General features: G+C 41.4%; 1 protein-coding gene across 5 annotated transcripts in view; it reads left to right on the top strand.

Annotated features, from left to right (window-relative positions):
- The window catches only part of CADPS2 (calcium dependent secretion activator 2), a 530,263-nt gene that overhangs the window by 214,977 nt on the left and 293,203 nt on the right, over positions 1-22,083 (top strand). For all 5 annotated transcript variants that reach the window (XM_039510109.1, XM_039510118.1, XM_039510136.1 and 2 more), the window contains 2 exons: positions 4,034-4,270; positions 17,887-18,008. In XM_039510109.1, the coding sequence (XP_039366043.1) occupies positions 4,034-4,270; positions 17,887-18,008 (359 nt within the window). The remainder of the gene's footprint in view (positions 1-4,033; positions 4,271-17,886; positions 18,009-22,083) is intronic.

Raw genomic sequence — 22,083 nt, 5'->3', positions numbered from 1 at the left:
TACATGCAGCATCCTACAAGCATTCCATAAAGTCTAAAAACATTCTTATAATGCTAATATCTGTTTTAACTAATTTTAATGTTAGTGAGACTAGAAAAGTTGTTTGTTTAGTTAACCTATTTAACTTCATTGCCTAGCAAGGAAGCCTTTTTCAAAATTAAGATTCAACACCTACAGCACCTACAATTAAAGTGTTAGAGATGTATATTGTGAACTCTGAGACTTCCTAATTGAATCTATTTCCCTATGTTAAGTTCTCCTCACACCTTCTATGGGCCATCTTAATTATCACTTCAAAAAGTTTTTTTTCCTCCTGCTGATGATAGCTCATCTCAATTGATTAGACTTTTCCTGTTGTTATGCATACTTCCACCTTTTCATGTTCTCTGTATGTATAAATATCTCCTGTCTGTGTGTTCCATTCTATGCATCCGAAGAAGTGAGCTGTAGCTCACGAAAGCTCATGCTAAAATAAATTTGTTAGTCTTTAAGGTGCCACAAGTACTCCTGTTCTTTTTGAGACTTCCTAGAAGTTCTCCAGCAAGAACAAGGAGGACCAAATATTATATTCTTTACTTTTCTATGTTTACAAAAAAATAAAGAAAGCAAATAACAAACAATTTTTGGGCTTTCTTTGTGCATCATAAAGAAGCAAAAGAGGGCACATGCTCAGTTTCTTTTAGTAATCGTTTGCAAGGCTTCTTTAAATTTGTTTTCTATGAATATTCTTCATGGAAACTTGACTGGGGTTGTTGTGCTCATCCTGTTAAGGAGCAGAATCAATACCATGTTAGTAATCCTACAACGATGGGGCTGGAAGGGACATTGAGAGGTCATCGAGTCCAGGTCCCTGTGCTGAGGCAGGACTAAGTAAACCTAGACCGCCCCGACAGGTGTTTGTCTAACTTGTTCTTAAAAACTTCCAAGGGTGGAGATTTCACAGCCTCTCTTGGAAGCCTATTCCAGAGCTTAACTACATAGTTAGAAAGTTTTTCCTAATATCTAACCTAATTCTCCCTTGCTGCAGATTAAGCCCATTACTTGTTGTCCTGCCTTCATTGGACACGGAGAACAATTGATCACCATCCTCTTCATAACAAAGTTCCCCCAAGCTGATAACATGGTTAAGGCTTGTCAGTTTCATAGCCAATGGTACACAAGGGACTGATGTGGCCAGCATCATGTCTGACTGATTTTGACTTCCCTACAGGGCCGGCGCAACCCATTAGGAGACCTAGGCGATTGCCTAGGGCACTAACATTTGGGGGGCAGCGACCGTGGCCGGACTTTCCGCCACCTCTGTTGGGGGCGGCATTTTGGGGGCGGGACCTTCCGCCGCCTAGGGCGGCAAAAAAGCTGGTGGCGCTCCTGCTTCCCTAACCTGATAGATCATGTTTCTTACATGCAGCAGACAGACTAGCCTTCTCCACCATCTCTCTTGTCCCCGAGACCCTGGAATCTGACTTCCTTGTCTGATTCAACAGCCTATCAGCACTCAAACCACCCAGGTTTCAAGTGTTTCAGCCTGAACTATCTCCTACTTCTCCTTCTAGCCTTTTCAACCTTTTCTTTCAGGATTCATCAGTATATCTTCTAGGGAATCCATTTTTCCCTCAGCTTCTTTTCCAGGTTGCAGGACCTTCCAGTCTGTTATCAAAAGTGGATGGCTTAAGGCCATAAGAATGGCCGTACTGGGTCAGACCAACAGAGGCCAGCGCCAGATGCTTCAGAGGGAGTAAACAGAACAGGGTACTTTATCGAGTGATCCACTTCTCATCCAGTAACATGGGCTTGTTCCATTATGTTGCACTAATCCTAATCATAGCCCTGATGATTACAGCCTTGTGGGAGGCATTATCTCTGAGAAGATTTGGGCTTCATAAATCAACTTCACCAGACTACATCCCCCACCTTGAGTTTGAAATATAATTGAGGTGGGGGGAAAGAATAGAAACCTTATTGCTCTAAAATATCTGTAATAAATATCGGATATCACAATTTGTCACAACTTGACTTCTCTTGAAATGTATTATGAAAAAAACATAGCCTATATACTGAAGATGCTAGACTATACTTTCGTGAGACAGGGGCAAGTGGGTAATAGAGGGCTCCTTTTTGAGTGCAGAAAATGATCTAATCCAGAGTAGAAGCTTATTGCACAATGCAAATTTACAAATGTGACTTGTTTTGAAATATAGGCACTATTGTTGCCACCACTATTTTTGCTGCTAGTGAGAGTTAGTGCTGCGTTAGACTTTTGGAGATCACCTTTACTGAAAATAATTGAGGAAAGTAAGAAGAAAGATCATTTAACACAATTGACTAATGTTCTATCTTTAACATTCTAAAACGTCCCACATACAGTCAGAATATTATTTGTTATCCTAGTAAGACATTTTTAAATGTAACTTTGTAATCTATAATTTGAAAAGCATTGGGAAGGGCTTTGCTTAAAACCACTCTGAGTTTTAACTTGTTACAATTTTATTGCTGTCACAAAGCAAGATTTTTTTAAAAATCTGTTTTGTGTACTGCCTTTGACTGTTAGACTTGTATAAAATATTTCTGATTGCAATTGGCTTGCCTTCTGGTGGTTGCCCTTGAACCATTCAAATCTTAAAATTTTTAAAATGTTACTTAATTAAATTAGAATGGTATTTCCTTTACCTGGCATAAGCCTGCTCATCAGACCATGCATCAAGAGTCCTTAGAGTTATACTCAGTGATGCAATTGACTGAATGAGTGTCCTTGGGAATGTCACTTAAGCTATATGTGTCTCATCTATAAAACAGTACTCAAAATGCTTACCTGCATTTTTTTAAAGGTTTTGAGATTTGTGACTGAAATCTGTCATTTAACTGCTATGTGTTCCTGTTGTTCCTTGTACACGGTATGTGTAGCAAAAAGCAATTGTAAAGATTTTAAATGGCCATTATTTTCAGCCTCCTTACTAGAAACAGGTAGTGGGGAATTTTCTGTAGTTCAACAGAGAGATGTCTGTTTTTTCCAGCAAAAAGTTGGGCGTACTATTCCTCATGCTTCACATATGTGGTTAATAGAAAGCTGTATTGTTTCTCTTTGTCCACTGATCACACAATGCTTTTATATTACTCATTGACCATAGGTAGGGTGTTTTGTTTTGTTTTGTTTTTTTACAGTGCAGGTTGGCAGAGCTTACACACTATTGTCTGTTTAACTCCTACTGAGAGTGAAAGTTAGCTCTTAGCTACCCTATAAGTTCCATTTTAAAACAAGTCTTTCTCTAGCATAATTAGCATTGTCATCTAAAATAATGATTTAAAAAAATAAGAGTACAGTTTGATTTTACTTTTTTTTAAGCTTTCTGTGTCCAGATATGAAGAGTTTTAAATAGCAAAATTACTACTGGACAATGGAATTTTGTGTCAGCTTGTCAGATACACCTCTACCCCGATATAACGCTATCCGATAGAACACGAATTCGGATATAACGTGGTAAAGCAGCGCTCCAGCGGATCAAATCAAGTTTGATATAACGCGATTTCACCTATAACGCGGTAAGATTTTTTGGCTCCCGAGGGCAGCGTTATATCGAGGTAGAGGTGTATTAACAGTGAACATTAAAGGGATACAGTAAGTTGATGAACATACAAGTAGAGCAGAGAGACTGTGTAAAATGCATGCACATACTCACATTTTGAAATTAAGGTAGAATGAATTATTTGGCCCTGCCTCCTTTGAAAGATGCCCTTTAATCTGTTTTTCTCTGTAAGTACTCAAGAAGTTGCAATTTGGTTTAATCTGTTTGAAGTATTTGATGGAATTCCTCAATTCAATTCACATTGTTTCTGGCTAAAGACAGCAATGTATTTAGGATAGATTTCCAAAGCCAAGTATTTGTAACATGTAATCCTAGATAATCATTAAAGTTCAGATTTATATTTTAATTAACTATCTCTGGCTGCAAGCACATAGCCCATTGATTAGTAAGTTAAACAAAATTTATAATATGACATAATTAATGACATTCTGAATTTTAAAAATATTTTCAAGGAAAGAAAATTTCCAAAGTTTGTAGCGAAAGAAATGGAGAACATGTTTATAGAAGAGTTGCGGTCTTCAGTGAATTTGCTAATGGCAAATTTGGAAAGTCTTCCAGTGTCTAAAGGTGGCCCAGAATTTAAATTGCAGAAGTTAAAGCGATCACAGAATTCTGCTTTCTTGGACATAGGAGATGAAAATGAAATTCAGCTGTCAAAGTCAGATGTGGTGCTATCATTCACATTAGAGGTAAGTGAATATATCACGTAACATTTGTTGATTATTTAAATGATTCTAGAATATTATTTCTTACTACCTTCTTATGATTAGTCCTTCCCCATTTTTGTAGTTATATTTAGAATTTTCATACTCATGTTAAATAGCTAGACCATAATTTAATTTTTGATAATTAGGGTTTATGTGCAAACATATGTACATTTTCCCCTTTAAACTAAGAGCAGGATTCAGGATCACAATATTGTCAGGTGAGCTGTAGCCTATAGCATGGCTTTGGTTAAGAAATAAGTAAACCTTAGGTTTTGGGCCTAAATTAGCCTAAATGTAGAGGAGTATGGGAAACTTAAGTTCCTAGTGTGAAAAAAGTCAAAGATAACTTGGAGATAAATTATGGGAAAGTAAGAATCAGCAACGACATGATGTAGGGTTATGTTACCATTATGTTTTGGTTATAACTGGTTTGAGCACAGTTTTCAATGGATGTTTTTGAGAATTGTAAACGTTTTACTAAAATGCTATCTATATTGATAGTAGGGGGGGACATTGGTGCAGATGTTAAATTAAGTCGTGTGAAAAGACAACAAGAAGGTGGAGGAAATATAATTATGATAGAGGCTAACATAATATTAATTAGGATGATAATGGAGCATAGAAGGTGTAGTTTTGCTGAATTGTGAGAGAGTGCCCGAAGGGTTAACATCCGAAGGGTACCATTAGGTTCTAGTGTTATAAGTCTGTACTTCCTCTGTTATCAGTGGACTGATTTCCCACCCCCACCCCCCATTGATATACCATTTTGTCATTGAATGTGAGTATAGTAGAACCTCAAAGATATGAACACCAGACTTACGGACTGACCGGTCAACCGGACACCATGTGGAACCAGAAGTAAGCAATCAGGCAGCAGTGGAGACCAAAAAAAAAAATAGTGAATATTGTATTATGCCTGTATTGCATTTTAAAGGTAGGCACATCTGGGCTGCCTGTCCCCACCCCCTACTCGCCACACGGGGGATGGGGAGCACAGCCACTTACAAGTAGGAGGTGAAGATGCTGACTTAGTTTCACAGGCACAGCTGTGAGCCTCTGAGCAGGGAGAGCAGGAGCAGCGCTGGGGTCTTCTCTGCTTCCCTGTAATCCAGGGGTCCCCAACCCCCGGTCCGCGGCCCGGTACCGGTCCGCGGCCTCTTAGAAACCGGGCCGCGAACTGACCCAGTGGAGCTTCCGCAGGCGTGCCTGCGGGAGGTCCAGCTGAGCCGCGGGACGAGCGCTCCCTCCGCAGTCGTGCCTGCGGGAGGTCCGCTGCTCCCGGAAGCTCCACTGGAGCTGGTGGACCTCCCGCAGGCATGCCTGCGGAAGCTCCAGCTGAGCCCCGGGAGCAGCGGACCTCCCGCAGGCACGACTGCGGAGGGAGCGCTCGTCCCGCGGCAGGCACGCCTGCGGAGGGTCCGGCAAACGAAACCAGTCCCTGGACCTAAAAAGGTTGGGGACCCCTGCTGTAATCTATGAGTGCAGTTCCTTCCCCTCCTTCCCCGGAGGGAGGGGGACAAGCTTGGATGCTCAGTAAGAGCCAGGAAAGAAACTTCCCGAGCTCCTGCTGGAACCTGGCCTGGCCCAAGCTCCTGCCTCCATGCTGTGCTCTGAAGGAATAGCTCAGTTTTAAAGGGCTACAGCCCCAGGATACCTCACTCATCACCCTTGCAGCCAGGGGCTAGAACCAGCTGCCTGTCCCCACACCCACTTGCCAGGCAGCCACTTACAGGTAGAAAATGAAGATGCTAATATCGCAAGCAGAGCTGAGAGACCCCACTCTGAGCAGTCTGCCCTGAGGAGCATCCCATAACGTCTTGTTCAGAGTTATGAACAACGTCCATTCCCAAGGTGTCAGTAACTGAGGTTCTACTGTATAATAGTAGCATTTGTGTAAGTAATAATTGAATGCCTGTTTAAAAAAACTAATCATTTTTTAAAATAAAGTTTGGTTGCATCATTCAAAGTATTGCCTGGTGGTCCTCTATTAAATAAATTTTCTGTAACCAACCTAGAGGTGTGAACCTCAATGCTAAGTTAGGTTATTTCACCCTTATTTTTAACAACATAATATTAATTGGGAACATTTTAGTATAAAAGTTACAAAACGTCACACTCTCTCTCCTTGTGACTGGCAATCTTGTATAAATTCCATGCTAATTTATTAAATACACAGGAATACTGTTGGCCATAATTAGGAATGAAAGTGAAGGTTGTCTGATCAACTCTGGATTCTTTTTAATCCATCAGTCCATTTTGGCTTTCACTTCCTATCCTCCATTGTTTCAGCTCACCTGTATATCTTCTCCAGAGGTTAAGGGTAAGAATCTCTCTTATGATGTGGGAAAGTATTATCATATTTATTTAATTTGATTTCCCTTGTGGGCAAAACTAGAAAGAGGCAAATCAGAAGTCTGCTTTTGTTTTTTCTTTCTCTTTTCCTTAATTTAATTATTTTTGCCTTAACTCTACCTCTGCGACTATTAACACATAGTTTGTCATCTGCCATGGACTCAAAGCTGTAGAAGTTCACAAACAAATTATCCATTTTACTGAGCAGTAATATAAATAAACGTGCAATTTACATCTTCCATGCTCATTATTAATAGTAGCAGGAAAGACAGTTTTTGAAATCTCCTGTATTTTCCTCAAGAAAACAGCTATCTTTTTGAGAATATTCAGGAAGAATCGAAGGCCTTAAGTCCAAAATACTGTAGTAGGAGAGCATGTGGACATAAGATTTCAGGATCAGGCTTTGTCTATTAATGCAAACCGTATACCAGGGAATACCAGCCTCTCCTTGTGATAACAGCATACGTAAAAAGAAAGACTGGAGTTTGTATTTGACACCTTTACGTGTGCTGCATTTAGAGCACATTCTGCACATTTGAGAATAGTTACACGGATGGATGAAAGTGCAACTTGGATTATATTATTGTTTTAATTTTTTTAACTAGCTTAAAATAAACTTAGAAGTATGCATATACTTCTTAAACAATTGTTCTTTTCTAAGCAATGTGTCTTTAAATAAAAAGCTTTCAATGTTGTTATTGGGGGAGCTGGTAAGTGATCCTTATATTAAGGTTGCCTGACACCTCCCATTACAGCCCCTTGTTTTTAGTTGTTTATAATTTGGCTGCTTGGGCTAAAAAGATTTCCCAAGTCACGTATGTACACCTGTAATCACAAACATTCCGAGCATCTTGGATTCATTGTTAATTGGCTACTACTGTAAGTAGCTGGGATTTTATTTTGCATTATGAATAGCCTTCATTTAGGGGGACTCACGCTTTTCCACAAAGGATGAAATGTGTAAAATATCCAAAATGTTCAAACATAAATGTTTCAAATTCAGTTCCTAAATAGTTTTCAAAGATGCTGATGAAAATTGGAGATGTAGGTGCTCAGCACCTTTTGAAAATGTCATTTTTTTTAAAGCTGTTTGAAAACTTTATCTTGCATTTTTAGGTGGGTTTAAATTTTGGGTCTGTGAACTGGGACTGATTGTGCTTCTTTAAGGAACTGCTCTTTACCAGAGCTGATTGAAAAACAGAACTTCTGTCCTGTGGGAAATTGCAGTATTTTGCCATTTTGATTTTATCTTAATTCAGGAAGCAAAGTCAAAATAGCAAAACTTTTTGTGGAATAAAAAATTAGCATTTGGGAATGCTGAAATGATCCACTTTCACATTTTTGATTGAAGGTAAATGTTTTCCCTCTCTCTCTGTGCATGAGCAACTGTGGTGCCCTGAGGGAGCTGAAGTTTCCTCTTTCCTCTTGGTTTGTTTCAGAATCTACAATTTCTGTTAAGCACTGCAGCTGCTCAACTACAATGAGAGACTGCAGTGCTTCCTGGGAGGTGAAGTCTGGCCAGGAGACTGGGACCGTTTGGAGAATAGAAACAGGAGGGACACGGCACTACAATTCCCATGATGCATTGCAGTGGCTCAGGCAGAGGGAGAAATTCTGAAACTAAATGTTTCTCATGTCAGGTTGACTTTTACAACTGAAGCACATTTATATTCTTTATGGAAAATTCCACTGAAGTTGATCTGTACCAGAGAAAAAACTTGGTTTTGATGAAACCCTGTTTTGGGGAAATTTTTCTTTGAAATTTTTCGACCAGGCCACAATTGTTGTTCCTATTTATTACTGTGGCTTCTAGAAGTCAACAGTTACAGTGCTTCCAAATCCTAAGCTAAAATCTTCAGCAATTCTCTGCTGCACCTATTACATATACTTGGCGTGGCTTGGTGGCATTAGTAAACCAATTTATGGTTAGAAATGAACTTTTGAATAAATGCTTCAATCTACACTGACTAAATGTTTTAAATAATATTGTCTCCTGTACTGTGTGCCACCTCAACTGTCAGTTCTGAAGTCATTAAGGAATTTAATTTATACACTGGACTTCAGAGCACAGTGATTAGTGGACCACTAGTAACAGTTTTCTCTTAATTTTTTTTTAAGACTTTTATATGCTAATTCGGAACTCTCACAATTAAGGAAAAGTGCTATGACCATTTTCTTTGCCATTATTGAGCCATAAAGTAAAATGCAAATGCATACTGATCACATTGATACTGTACTTGAACTGATAGTAATAATTTATTTGAGATTGTTTGATGCAGGAGGTAACCTCTGAAGTTTCTTTCATTTGATTTATTTTTAATAAGATGCAAAATGATAGGAAGATTCTGATTGATACGTGTATCAATACAAAAACATGTCTAGCATTCTTGTAATGGGAGAGTTTTTAAGAGCAATTTAAATCCTTAATTACTTGGAAAAGAAGAAAAGGAATAGGGCTTCTCCTCTACGTGCAATATTCATATGTAAAAGGCTAACTTTTTTTTTTTAAAAGAACAACAATAGTCCTTCATTCCATGCATCAAAACAGCAGCAGTTCATCAGCTAGACAGGTACTCTAGTGGTAAAGTACATGAAATGAATTAGCCGTTATATAAAACAATACATACCTCCCTTGTTTTCACCAAACCCACTGAAGAGAGTGAATGCAAAGCCTGAAAATAGTGCCATAAGTCTCCATTGCAAATATTGGTTGTGTAGCTCCTACAGTGCATGGCAGACAGAAAATGTCCTATTTTATAAAAGGAGATTGCTTTTTACGGAGTGGATGTTGAAAGTTTAATGGAAATGTCAAAAAAAGGCTTTCTGCAACTTGCTTTAGGTTTCTAAAGATGGACACATTTCACACCATGAGTGACATGATATTTGGTAAGGAAATATATTGAGATCAGAAGAATCACAACAGCCAATAAAACTAAAAATCAGAAGAATCATGAAAGCTAATGAATCTAAAAGATGCTCAGGGATGACATGAAGAAGAAGAAATCAGATTTTCTTGTAAATGTTCTATTTGGGGTGAATATAGTTTTTCCACTAGAAACTTATCCAGCTTAAACAACGAGGAGTTTGGTGGCACAGCTTGTTTTATCCATCTTGTTTTAGTGAATTTACAAAGCTCTTGTAGCCTTTTCTGTCACTGACAGGCTCTTTAGAGGTCAAGAGGCTACAGTTCATTTTTTGACAAGTCAAAAAGTAGATTAGTTTTCTGATCTGTTATTTTACAGGTAGCATTTTTTTAGCATGGGACACTTATATTTTAAATGCTGAGTGTTAAAAATCTGAAAGCCAGATTCTTGCCTGAGATCGATACATGCACATCCTATCACTTAAAGCTAAATCTCAAAGAAAAAAAAGTGGGTGGGGGGAAACTAAGGCCTGGTCTACACTAGGACTTTAATTCAAATTTAGCAGCGTTAATTCGAATTAACCGTGCACCCATCCACACCAGGAAGCCATTTAATTCGACATAGAGGGCTCTTTAGTTCGAATTCTGTACTCCTCCCCGACGAGGGGAGTAGCGCTAAATTCGACATGGCTATGTCGAATTAGGCTAGGTGTGGATGCAAATCGAACTTAGTAGCTCCGGGAGCTATCCCACACTGCACCACTCTGTTGACACTCTGGACAGCAGTCCGAGCTTCGATGTTCTGACCAGCCACACAGGAAAAGCCCCGGGAAAATTTGAATTCCTTTTCCTATCTGGACAGTTTGAATCTCATTTCGTGGTTGGACATCGGGGCGAGCTCAGCAGCACCGGCAGCAATGCAGAGCTCTCCAGCAGAGGAGTTCATGCAATCTCTGAATAGAAAGAGGGACCCGGCATAGACTGACCAGGAAGTCTTGGATCTGATCGGTGTATGGGGCGAGGAGTCTGTGCTTTTGGAGCTGCGCTCCAAAAAACGGAATGCAAAGACCTATGAGAAGTTCTCCAAAGCCATGAGAGACAGAGGATACAGGCGGGATGCAACGCAGCGCCGCGTGAAAATCAAGGACCCCAGACAAGGCTACCAAAAAATCAAAGCGGCAAACGGACGCTACGGAGCCTGCCACCACTGCCCCACCAGTGACCATGGACTCTGACGATGGGACAGTGTCGACGGCCAGTTCCTCGGCGATGTTCGCGGACGGGGAAGATGAGGAAGGGTTTGTGAAAGACGAGGCAGGCGACAGCGCTTACAACGCTGGTTTCCCTGACAGCCAGGATCTCTTCATCACCGTCACGGAGATCCCCTACCAACCCTCCCCAGCCGTTAACCCGGACCCTGAATCAGGGGAAGGATCACTCGGTAAGTGCTTTAAACATGTAAACTTTTATTCTTAATATAACAGGAATCTGAAGTATGTGAAAAGGAGGTCTCTATATATATGGGGATAAAACAGAAATCCTCCTGGGGGATCTCCACGAAGCTCTCCTGGAGGTAATTGAAAAGCCTCCGCAGGAGGTTCCTGGGGAGAGCTGCCTTATTGGGTGCTCCGTGGTAGCACACCTTTCCGCACCAGGCTTTCATGAGGTACTCAGGGAGCATTGCCTCCCTGAGCATGGCTGCATAGGCCCCTGGTTTGTGCTGGCTTTCACGCAGCATGCGCTCTCTGTCTCCTTCAGTGACCCTCCTCAGGGCGATCTCGCTCAGCGACTCCTGCATCTAATTAGGAAAATTACCATAATGTTACACCTGGTCCAAAGTATTTTAAAAAAATCTCCGGACAGACGGCGTAGCAGAGAGTCAGCACGCTGCTGCGTGACAAGCCAAAGAATCAAATGGACGCTCATGGAGGGAGGAAGGGGTGGGGGACTGAGGACGCAAGCTATCCCACAGTTTCCGCTGTGTCCGAAAATCATTTGCATTCTTGGCTGAGCTCAAAATGCTTCTAGGGTCAAACACAGGGTCCGCGGTGGTTCAGGGCATAGCTCGTCAATGTACAGCCACCCCCCACCCCCAGAAGGAAAAGGGAAAGAAATCGTCTCTTGACTTTTGTAAATGTCACCCTATGTGTACTGAATGCTGCTGGTAGATGCGATGCTGCGGCACACTATGGTAGCATCCTTGCCCTCCCTCCCCGCCTCATGGGTGACTGATAGTGCAAAATGACTGGTACCCGTCCTCATCATCAGCCTTGCGGTAGATGGTGTAGTGCAATAGGACTGCTACCTGTCCTCATCATCAGCCCATAAGTAGACGGCCTGCTAACCGTCTTCATCATAGCAACAGGGGGCTGAGCTCCATCAGCCCCCGCCCTTCATGTGTAAAGAAAAGATTCTGTACTGCCTGGACTATCATAGCAGCTGGAGGCTGCCTTACCCTCATTTCATTTCCCTAACAAGTCACTGTTTCTTATTCCTGCATTCCTTATTACTTCAGCATACAAATGGGGGGACACTACAATGGTAGCCCAGGAAGGCTGGAGGAGGAGGGAAGCAACAGGTAGGGTTGTTGCAGGGGCACCCCCTGTGAATGGCACGCAGCTCGTCATTCCTGTGGGATCTGACACAGAGCGGCTGTGCTCTGTAGTTCTCTGATACACTGCAACCCTAGTACAGTTGCCCCATATTCTAGGCGGGACTGTTTCTATTTTTAGATACCATAAAGGAGGGATTGACTCGGGGAGTCATTCCCAGTTTTGTCTTTTGCGCCCCCGGCTGATCTCGGCCAGGGGCACCTATGACAGCAGCAGAAGGTGTAGTGCAATAGGACAGCTACCCGTCATCACCTTGCCAATTTACATTGGCGTGGTTGATGGTGCAATATGGCTGATAACCATCTCTGCTGTCATGCAAAAGCAAATGAATGCTGCTGTGTAGCGCTGCTGAATCGCCTCTGTCCGCGGCATCTAGTACACATACGGTGACAGTGACAAAAGGCAAAACAGGCTCCATGGTTGCCACGCTATGGCGTCTGCCAGGGCAATCCAGGGAAAATGGGCTCGAAATGATTATCTGGCATTGCTTTCCCGGAGGAAGGAATGACTGACTACATTTACCCAGAACCACCCGCGACAATGAAATTTGCACCATCAGGCACTGGGATCTCAACCCAGAAGTGCAAGGGTCGGGGGACACTGCGATGGGGTAGAACAGGGGCAGAGTTTATGCTTTCCGGATTGCCTGCTGCAGGAGTGCGGACGAGATAGGTGCTGTGCATGGTGTTGTTCACAGACACAGACTAGACTGTGTTCATTGTTCGCAGAAATGTATCTTTGCAAGGAATTCACTCCCTCTTTCCCATCACACAGCTTCGACTGTCTCCAGACCTGCCACAGCATCCCCCTCACAGAGGCTGGCAAAGATTAGGCGGCGAAAGAGAAAGACACGGGACGAGATGATCGCTGAAGTTATGGGGTGCTCCCGAGCCGAGGCGGACCAGCAGAGCCAGTGGAGGGAGACCCTCTCTCTGTACCAGCGCTCACACAGCGAACGGGAGGAGAGGTGGCATGAGGAAGACAAGCAGGCGACTCAAACGCTGCTTGGACTAATGAGGGAGCAAACGGACACGCTCCGGCGCCTTGTGGATGTTCTGCAGGACCGCAGCCAGGAGGACAGAGCCCCCCCGCAGTGTATCTGCAACCGCCCTCCCCCGCCACAAAGTCCCATACCTCCCGTCACCCAAAGTAACCAGAAGGAGTGGCGCCAGGGGCCGTGAAAACTGTCACTGCACCCCAGCAGAGTGCTCAAGTACCCAAAAGCTCTCATACCCTAATTTTTGAGAATTCCTTCCCTTCCTGACTCACCCTAGCCCCAATCCCAGTTTCATCCCCTGACTGTCTGGTTAATTATTAAAAATACTTTGCTGTTAATTACTGTTTCCGTCATGCTTTTTTACACAATGCTGCGTTTGAAGGGGTGGGTGGGGAAGGGGGTAGGGTATTGCATAGGACAGTCACCTTTAGCAGGGTACAGAGACGGGGGCAGGATCAGCAGCAGGTCACACACACAGTGCAGTCAGTAGGCACCCTGGTCGGTATGGGAGGTGGTTTGCAGGTTCTGTGTGGGTGGGGGGGTACGTGACTTTGTAGCGGGGGAGAGGGGGTTACAGATCTCATGCAACGGTCCCTGTCCTGGACCATAGAGCCACGCAGCAGAGGAATCTGTATCCGTCCTCCCCCGCCACAAGGCCACATAGCCCCCGCACACAGAGTCCCAAAAAGGAGGGATGGCAGGCTCCGTTGAAACAACCAGTCCGGCACTGCAGACCGCTCTGGGAGCAGGAGCCTGTCATTCCTCGAGTTTAGAGGTGGTCTTTACATCACCGCACACCCTACCCAGCACAGTCTGCGTCCCAGTTTCAACCGTTTAATGCAAAGTCATCAATAAAGAAACCTTTGTAAAGTTACAGTGGAACATGTATTTTATTTTTAAATGTGTGTTGGAAGTGGGGGAAGCGGGGTGGACGGGGTATGTAACTGCAGATGCTGGTCAACAGTAACTTGGTAAAGAAACAGGGGCAGGTTCAGCTTCTCTGTAAAGAAACTGAACAGTCACAGGTCACGCTGCTCGCTGGTACTTGAAGAGTTCCTTGTCGCTGTGCAAGGCGCCTGCATAGGGCTTCACGAGGCAGGGCATTAGCGGGTAGGCTGGGTCCCCGAGGATCACTATAGGCATCTGCACATCCCCAAGAGTTATTTTGTGGTCCGGGAAGAAACTACCTTCCTGCAGGCGTCTAAACAGAGCAGAGTTCCTGAAAACACGCGCGTCATGAACTTTGCCTGGCCACCCGACATTGATGTTGGTAAAACGTCCCCCATGGTCCACCAGTGCTCGCAGCACCATTGAGGGCCTTTTTACAGCAACTTGTAACAAAAATGATAAAAATAGTGGCAGAAGGTGCCTTTTTCATATCTTGTCTATTTTGGCTACTAAACAGGTATAGGAAAGGAATACAATACAAACAAATAGGACCTAGAAAGCTGTTTATCACCTAATGAGAATATGATGATTTCCTTTCACCAGGAGTTGTCTTGACCTTCTTGTTTTCTGTTCCGAGCATCCAGAATTGATATCAGAGACGAATGTACCTTCTAATTAAAATGGAAACTGAAGAAGAAAACAAAACCACATCAATGTAGATTGCATCACAATAGTTGCATTCAACAGAGCTATTCATTTGGCATGAGAAAAGGAAGAATAGGTATTATTAGGTACCATAATGTTTCAATGCCTCAACTAGCAATTATGAAATAATTTAATGAGCATGGAGATCACAAATGACAAAGAGAGTAATTCATAAAGCAATGATGTAATTGTTATTCTTTACAACGCTCTGTAGGTATTGGTGGTATTTCTCAGTTAAAAAAATGCTCCGTGTAGCCCAGTACCTGTCACCCCAATGTGGTATTATCTTGGCTTTAGCCATTTCACAATGCATGCTGTTGTATCAAGGTATTGGAGGCTTTATGGTACATGTTATCATTAGCTATTAAATCCCTTACATTCCCCTCCTCCCCCAACCTTATCTTTAAAGGTGGATTTTTGTAAGTGAGTAGAAATAAAAAAGCCAAAGTACAGATGTTAGAGAGACAAGGTAGGTGAGGCAATGTCTTTTTTTTTTTTATTGGACCAATGTCTATTGATGAAAGAAACAAGCTTTCAGGCTACACAGAGCTCTTCTTAGGTCTGGGAAAGTTAGTCAGAGTGTCACAGCTAAATACAAGGTGGAATAGAGTGTTTAGCATAAGTAGTCAACCCACATTGTAAGAAACTGTTCAATGTGAAGTGACCTGTTAACACATCTGCAGTCATAGGACAAGAAAGGGTGGGGGCGGTTAGTGGGTTACAAATTGCTATAATGAGCCATAAATCCAGTGTCTTTATTAAGACCATGATTTATACTGTCTAGCAAAGTTATGAATTTAAGCTCCCAGGTTTGTCTTTTGAAGGTGTTGTGCAGGTTTCCTCTGAGGATGAGGACTGAGAGGTGAGATGGAATTATTGTTTTGTGAAAGGTGTTCATCCACAGGTGATAAGGGATTTAAACGTGATGAAAGACAAAAGCACCATATCACCTGTGGATAAAATAAATGGTGAATAATCCTGTACTCTCCTTCAGCTTTTTTAGGGACTACATCTAGGTGGGGATAGTCCTAGGTCTGGCACTGGTAAACTCAAAAAGGTCCAGCCACTTGTTTAGCTGCAATCTCCAACTGTATTTTTCCCTGAATTATTTCCTTGTCCTTTAATAGATTTCACTTTTTTCTGCCCGCACATGCAACCTCTCTGCTCATATGGGATCTCAAAATTCTGTGACACAAGTCTGCAAGGTAGTCATTATCCCCCTGCGCAGCCCTGCCTCTAGAGCTTGAGGCCACCAGGCTTTTAGCTCTCCCATGAGCGGAGAGGGGATCTGGCACAGTAGTAGCCAGTGCTGCATGGCTCTCATGAGGCAGTTGGAGCCAGCTGGAGGCCAGTCTTAGCAGCCGTCACATGGCCCACAGCCTCCTCCAGGCTTCTGATCCCAAGCAATAGCACCCCACTCCTGGGCTGTTGCCAGTGATCCTCCCTCAACTTGCAAGTGGGTGAGGGGGGCAAGGCTCCGACTCGCTGCTGTTGCAATGTGTTCCAGAGTCCCCCTGCAGTTTCTATTACCCAGCATGTTGACTGAGGGGACAGATGAAGAAAACGTCTATCTGTCTCTTTTCTGCTGCACTGATCTCTTCCTGAGCACAACAGAAAATCTGGGCTATTATCTTTGTGCTACAGAGCTGTAAAGAGGTAAACTGGAGCACAGAGAAAAGCTCAAAGCCACAGAAGAAATATGTGGTGCAGCTGTGAATAAGAACCCAAGTCCCTTGACTTCCAGTGCTTTAGTCGCAAGAACATATTTCCTCTCATCATAATGCGCTAGTGTCTGGTATCCATAATTGGTCAGAGTCTCACATTATTGGGACAACCACTATACTTTCTGTAAAGATTAGCTAATATTGAAAAATAACTACGATAACATAGTTTTCCAACTATATTAGAATTTTGTAAGTCAATTCATAATACAGTAAAAATCAAGGGTATGCATTTTGTTTATAATATGCATATATTAGATACGTGAATGTTAACAAATATGTCATATGTTTTTTAAATCAAGACAGCTTTAAAGTGTTTCTTGAGTGAGTGTATTTAGTAGAACTGCTGAAGAGACTTTGGGTCAATTTATCCAATTTTTCACTTAGAAAGAAAAATGGAAAAAAGTTTAGACAACGTCTAAACATCCCATTTCAACATTTTTTAAACAAATGTTTCTGATTTTTGTTTTGAAATGATTTTTTTGTTTTGAATTTTGTTTTATTTTATATTTCTAAGTTTAAAAAGTCAAAATTGAAACAAAATATTTGAATTGACCTGAAATGAAATTATTTTTCTTAAATAATTTTCCTTTGCAGAATTTCAAAATTTTCTGTTTTCACTCCAAATCAGATGCTGAAATCCTTTGAAAAACAGAACTTCCGTTCTCCACACCGCTCTACTATTTAGTTGTCTGTTTGCAACATGTTACATTTTTGACCCTCTCCAGCAATAGATAGGTACTTTTTCTAGTAAATTGAAAAATATAGACTTTTTTACGACAAAGGATGATGGTTAACAATTAAAATAAAATTTTCATAGAAGATATAACTAAAAATGGAGTTTTCCCATACCATCTGACACCAAAATTAATTAAGCAACCCTTTGGAAACTATCCATCAGTTTAACAGGCAAATTACCAAAACTTTTATGGTGTAACATATGTTCTTCATATCATTTGTACCTCTTATTTATTAAAGGCCTGATCGAATGCCCATTAAAGTTAATGGAAAGATTGATTGACTTTATGTGCATTAGGTCAGCCCTTAAAACTCTGAAAATTATCTTTTTTATGAACACTTATTTAAGCAGTTGCTTTAAAAATTGTAATCTGTTCTAGCATTTAGACCTCAATGTAAACATTAATTTTAAATGTAAATACTTTACATCAATGTTTAGTTTATGGTTAACATGAGAGATTTCAACAGGTACCCAAATAGAACCCCACTGAAGATTAATAGAGCACAAGGCATAACTTTACATTCTTTGTTCCTTAATTGCTGTAGTATATATTACTTAAAGATGATGATAAGGGGAAAATATAAATTCATGTCTATTTATAGAGACTTGAGTGAATTATTTGTTTTTCTGTGTGTAGCAGCTTAATATCACAATATCTGTGTTGTTTAACATTTTTTAAATCTGACATATAAATTGTTTGTGTTCCTTTCTTCTTGCTTAGATTGTTATAATGGAAGTGCAAGGTTTAAAGTCAGTAGCTCCCAATCGGATTGTTTACTGCACAATGGAAGTGGAAGGAGGAGAGAAGCTTCAGACAGATCAGGCAGAAGCGTCAAGGCCACAGTAAGCGCTTCTAAAATTGTTTTTTATAAAATATATTTTCTTCACAGTGTGGAAGACTCTACAAGAAGATTTGGAGAGACCTTTAAGAAGAATCAGGCATTACAATGGTTGGTTGGTTTAGTATTAGAGCACTATAGTGTTTTTACTTGGAGCAACACTTGAACTTTTGTCCAACGTAGAGGGGAAATGTAATATATAAAACACTATGCAGTGTGACTGTAGCCATGTTGGTCTCAGGATATTAGAGAGAGAAGGTGGGTGAGGTAATATCTTTTATTGGACCAACTTCTGTTGGTGAGAGAGACAAGCTTTCGAGCTAAAGGACCTGAAGAAGAGCTCTGTGTAGCCTGAAAGTCTGTCTCTCTCACCAACAGAAGCTGGTCCAGTAAAAGATATTACCTCACCCACTTTGTATCTCCAGTACAAAACAATAGTTAAATAGAACAGGTAAACAAAACACTTGTAAACCGTGCAAATGAAAAGATGCTTGTTGTCAAAAAATCAATACAAATATTTAAAGTCTGTGTGAACAAAGCAATTGGAGGCTGTAGCACTGTGCTCTTTTCTGTATCATCTGACAATGCAAACCTTTTTATATAAATTAACCTGAGATAGCTTGTATGCTTTCTAGGTTAATATGAAGGCGGCCTTGTGGAGTTCAGCTTGCACAACCAGTGGAAAATCAATACTCAGTAATCAATCCTCACAAAGCTTAGTCACCTGCTGAGCTTATTTCATTTTAAATTATAGGATTCACTTCTTTCATTTAATTTTTGAAGGAAATGGACTCAGAGGGGAAACATATCGTACCATTGCAGTTGAACTAGTCAGAGGAAAAAAAATGTGTGATTTTGGTAGATTTGTATGACCTCTGGCTGCACATTGACGTCATAAACTTTTTCCTCTGTTAAAATGTCATTTGGAATCTCTTTGCAGATATGTTTTCAGATAGACTGTGAGGGTTTTACCAGCACCTTTGTGTCTTGTGAAAATTTAAAAATTGCTGTCACTAATATTTCTAAAAGACAACTTAAACTCAGATGTGAAGTTGGCTTCAGTTCAACTCAAAACACAACTATAAAATTCCATTAGGCCAAATGGTAAGCATGTAATTGTGATTGCGTGCCTCTTTTCTATAAAATTTCCATAAGTCAGTAAACTTTCTCCTTGCAGTGGCCAAGCTAGCACAAGTGGTGGTGCTAGCTTGTTGAGTCTCTGGTTGCTTCCAAAAGATGGGAAGGTCCTCATTCCTTCGGTTAGAATGCTCCCATTAGTGTAAGTCCGTAGTCCAGAGCAGGAAAGAGGCAAAATGGAGATGCTTCCAGGGCCTTTTATACTTTCTGCCATGTGGTGGGTCTCAGGTACAGGATTATTGAGATGCAGGGGGGTGAGGACTCCGGGGTGGGGCTGGGGATGAAGGGCTCAAGGCTGGGGCAGATAGTTGGGGTGTGGTGTGGGGGGGTGAGGGCTCCCCATAGCTCTCTCTCTCCGCAGCAGCACCTTGGTTGGGGTGGGGTAGAGGGTCAGGGGGAGAAGCTGCTGCTTATTAGGCTGCTGCGCGGTCGTGCATCTTAGAGGAAACTTAGGCACTGAAATCTCATTGGTACCAAGAGGCTTTGCTCTGTAAAGTGAGCCTTTCTTTTCCTAGAACACAATGGTTTGCAGACAGATTTGGGTTTCAAAGCAATGGTTTGGTACAGGTTGGAGTTCCCCTTTCACCATAGCATTGAGGGGCTCAGATGACTGACCTGTGACAGTGATCCAAACTAGAACTATTTTCTGACGCAGTCAGTTCTCAGATATATCAAGCCCATTCCTGTTGAGAATTGCAACATTGAAACCCTGTTTTAGACCTGTGGCAGGCATGGCATGTCTTTCTGCTTACTTCTAGCTAGGTGAGCAATTCTAGAATCCGGTTGGATTGTGTGGGGTTGAAAGGGGTAATTTTAAATTATATTGGGCACCAAATTATTTTATCCTAAAAATTACTTAATATATTAATCTGCCGGGGGGGGGGGGGGAAAGGTAGGCCAGCTCTTACTAATTGTTTCTCTTATTGCCAGCTCAGGAGTATGGCTTTTACATAACTTAGGGGACACCATGCTTAGGACTAAGCAAAATAATTGCAATTATTAACCTTGGCTATTTTAGTTATGGCATGGTATTTCACAGTGCTTATATCTGAGATATCAAAGTGCAGCAATCTCTCCCTTCAAACAAACCAAAGAGATTTTGGTGTGCTTTGATGTTATTTTAGTGCTCTGTCCTTCAGTTGATTTTATATTACAATGGTCTTCTGTCTCCATCTCAACTTAATTTGATTTAATGTGAAAATGCACACATATAATGGCCAATGCAATGAAAATCTCTGTGCTGATATGAGTACAAAGCCTTAATCAATATCCTTCTATTCTGTCTCTCTGCATCGTACCATAAAGGAACAATTCCAAGGTATAGCAGCTGAGAACCAAGAACTTCTTGTATATATCGTTTGATTTTTAAACTAGAAATAGCCAATATGTTTTTATAATGCTTTATGTACTTAAAGTTTGGCACAGGCAATTAAAAAAATCACCTGGCTAACAGATTACTCATTGAATGTGGTCTTGAATAGATTATAGAGAACAAAGATGACAGATGTTAGATTAGTCTTACAAAATCTACTCACTTAACACTCACCAACATATTCATCGTCATGGGGGGGAAATATTTTATTTGGCATTAATCAAAAAGGCAAATAGCATGTGTGAAGTTGTTTTTAGAAGGAATTTGACAAAGAAGACTAAGTCCCAGATTTTAAAATCAATAGGAATTGGGGATCTGGGTATTTTTAAAAATCCAACTAGGTATCTGTCTTTATCTTTAGGTGATTAAATACGTATAAATATATAGCCCTGTGTTCTTTAAGATTCCAACCTGTAAACATGATATGTATTTTGTGAAACATTTTTCTGTTAACGAGAGATAATTAACAAGAAATATTTCCTGATATTTAAAAAAAAAATGCTTTCTCTCTATCTCAGTAGCTATATAAAGCTTAACTAATTGTAAAAATCTGATTTTACTTTTCACATTTTTTGCATGCTGATGGGTTACATTTTCCACTTCACTCAATTTGTGATCATGTTTTTCTACTTGTTCTCAGACACTAGCACAATACTGATTTGATTGAAGACACTACAGGAGAATGTTTATATAGAACAGCTAAGTATAGAATCATAGACATGTATGAGGGGAGGGATAGCTCAGTGGTTTGATCATTGGCCTGTTAAACCCAGGGTTGTGAGTTCAATCCTTGAGGGGGCCACTTAGGGATCTAGGGCAAAAATTGGTCCTGCTAGTGAAGGCAGGGGGCTGGACTTGATGACCTTTCAAGGACCCTTCCAGTTCTAGGAGATTAGTATATCTCCAGTTATTACCTTATCCTTGAGGGGCCACTTAGGGATCTGGGGTAAAATCAGTACTTAGTCCTGCAAGTGAAAGCAGGGGGCTGGACTCAGTGACCTTTCAGGGTCCCTTCCAGCTCTATGAGATAGGTATATCTCCATATTTTTTTTTTAAATTTATGGGCAGGGCAGCCCGGGATGGAGGGGAGGGAGCAAGTGGGGCAGTTTGCCCCGGGCCCCACAGAGGCCCCTACGAGAATATAGTATTCTATAATATTACAACTTTTTTTATGGAAGGGGCCCCCAAAATTGCTTTGCCCCAGGCCCCCGAATCCCCCTAGCCCTGTTTATGGGTGGTGGGGCCCTAGACCATCCTTGACAGTTGATTTCTAACCTGTTCTTAAAAATCTCCAATGACAGGAATTCCACAACCTTGCTTGGAAGCCTATTTCAGTGCTTAACTATCCACATAGTTGGAAAGTTTTTTTCCTAATATCATCATAAAAGCTTTTCTTTCTGCAGATTCTTGTCCTACCTTCAGTAGACATGGAGAACAATCAGTCACCACCCTCTTTATAAAAGGCCTTGACGTATTTGAAGACTATGATCCATTCCTCCTTCAGTCTTCGTTTCTCAAGACTAAACATGCCCTGTATTTTTTACCTTTTCCTCATAGGTCAGATTTTCCA

This window comes from Mauremys reevesii, linkage group 1 (genome assembly GCF_016161935.1).
Source record: "Mauremys reevesii isolate NIE-2019 linkage group 1, ASM1616193v1, whole genome shotgun sequence".
Taxonomy (NCBI): domain Eukaryota; kingdom Metazoa; phylum Chordata; order Testudines; family Geoemydidae; genus Mauremys; species Mauremys reevesii.
The sequence above is the reverse complement of the archived record's forward strand: the minus strand, read 5'-3'. Positions and strand labels throughout refer to the sequence as shown.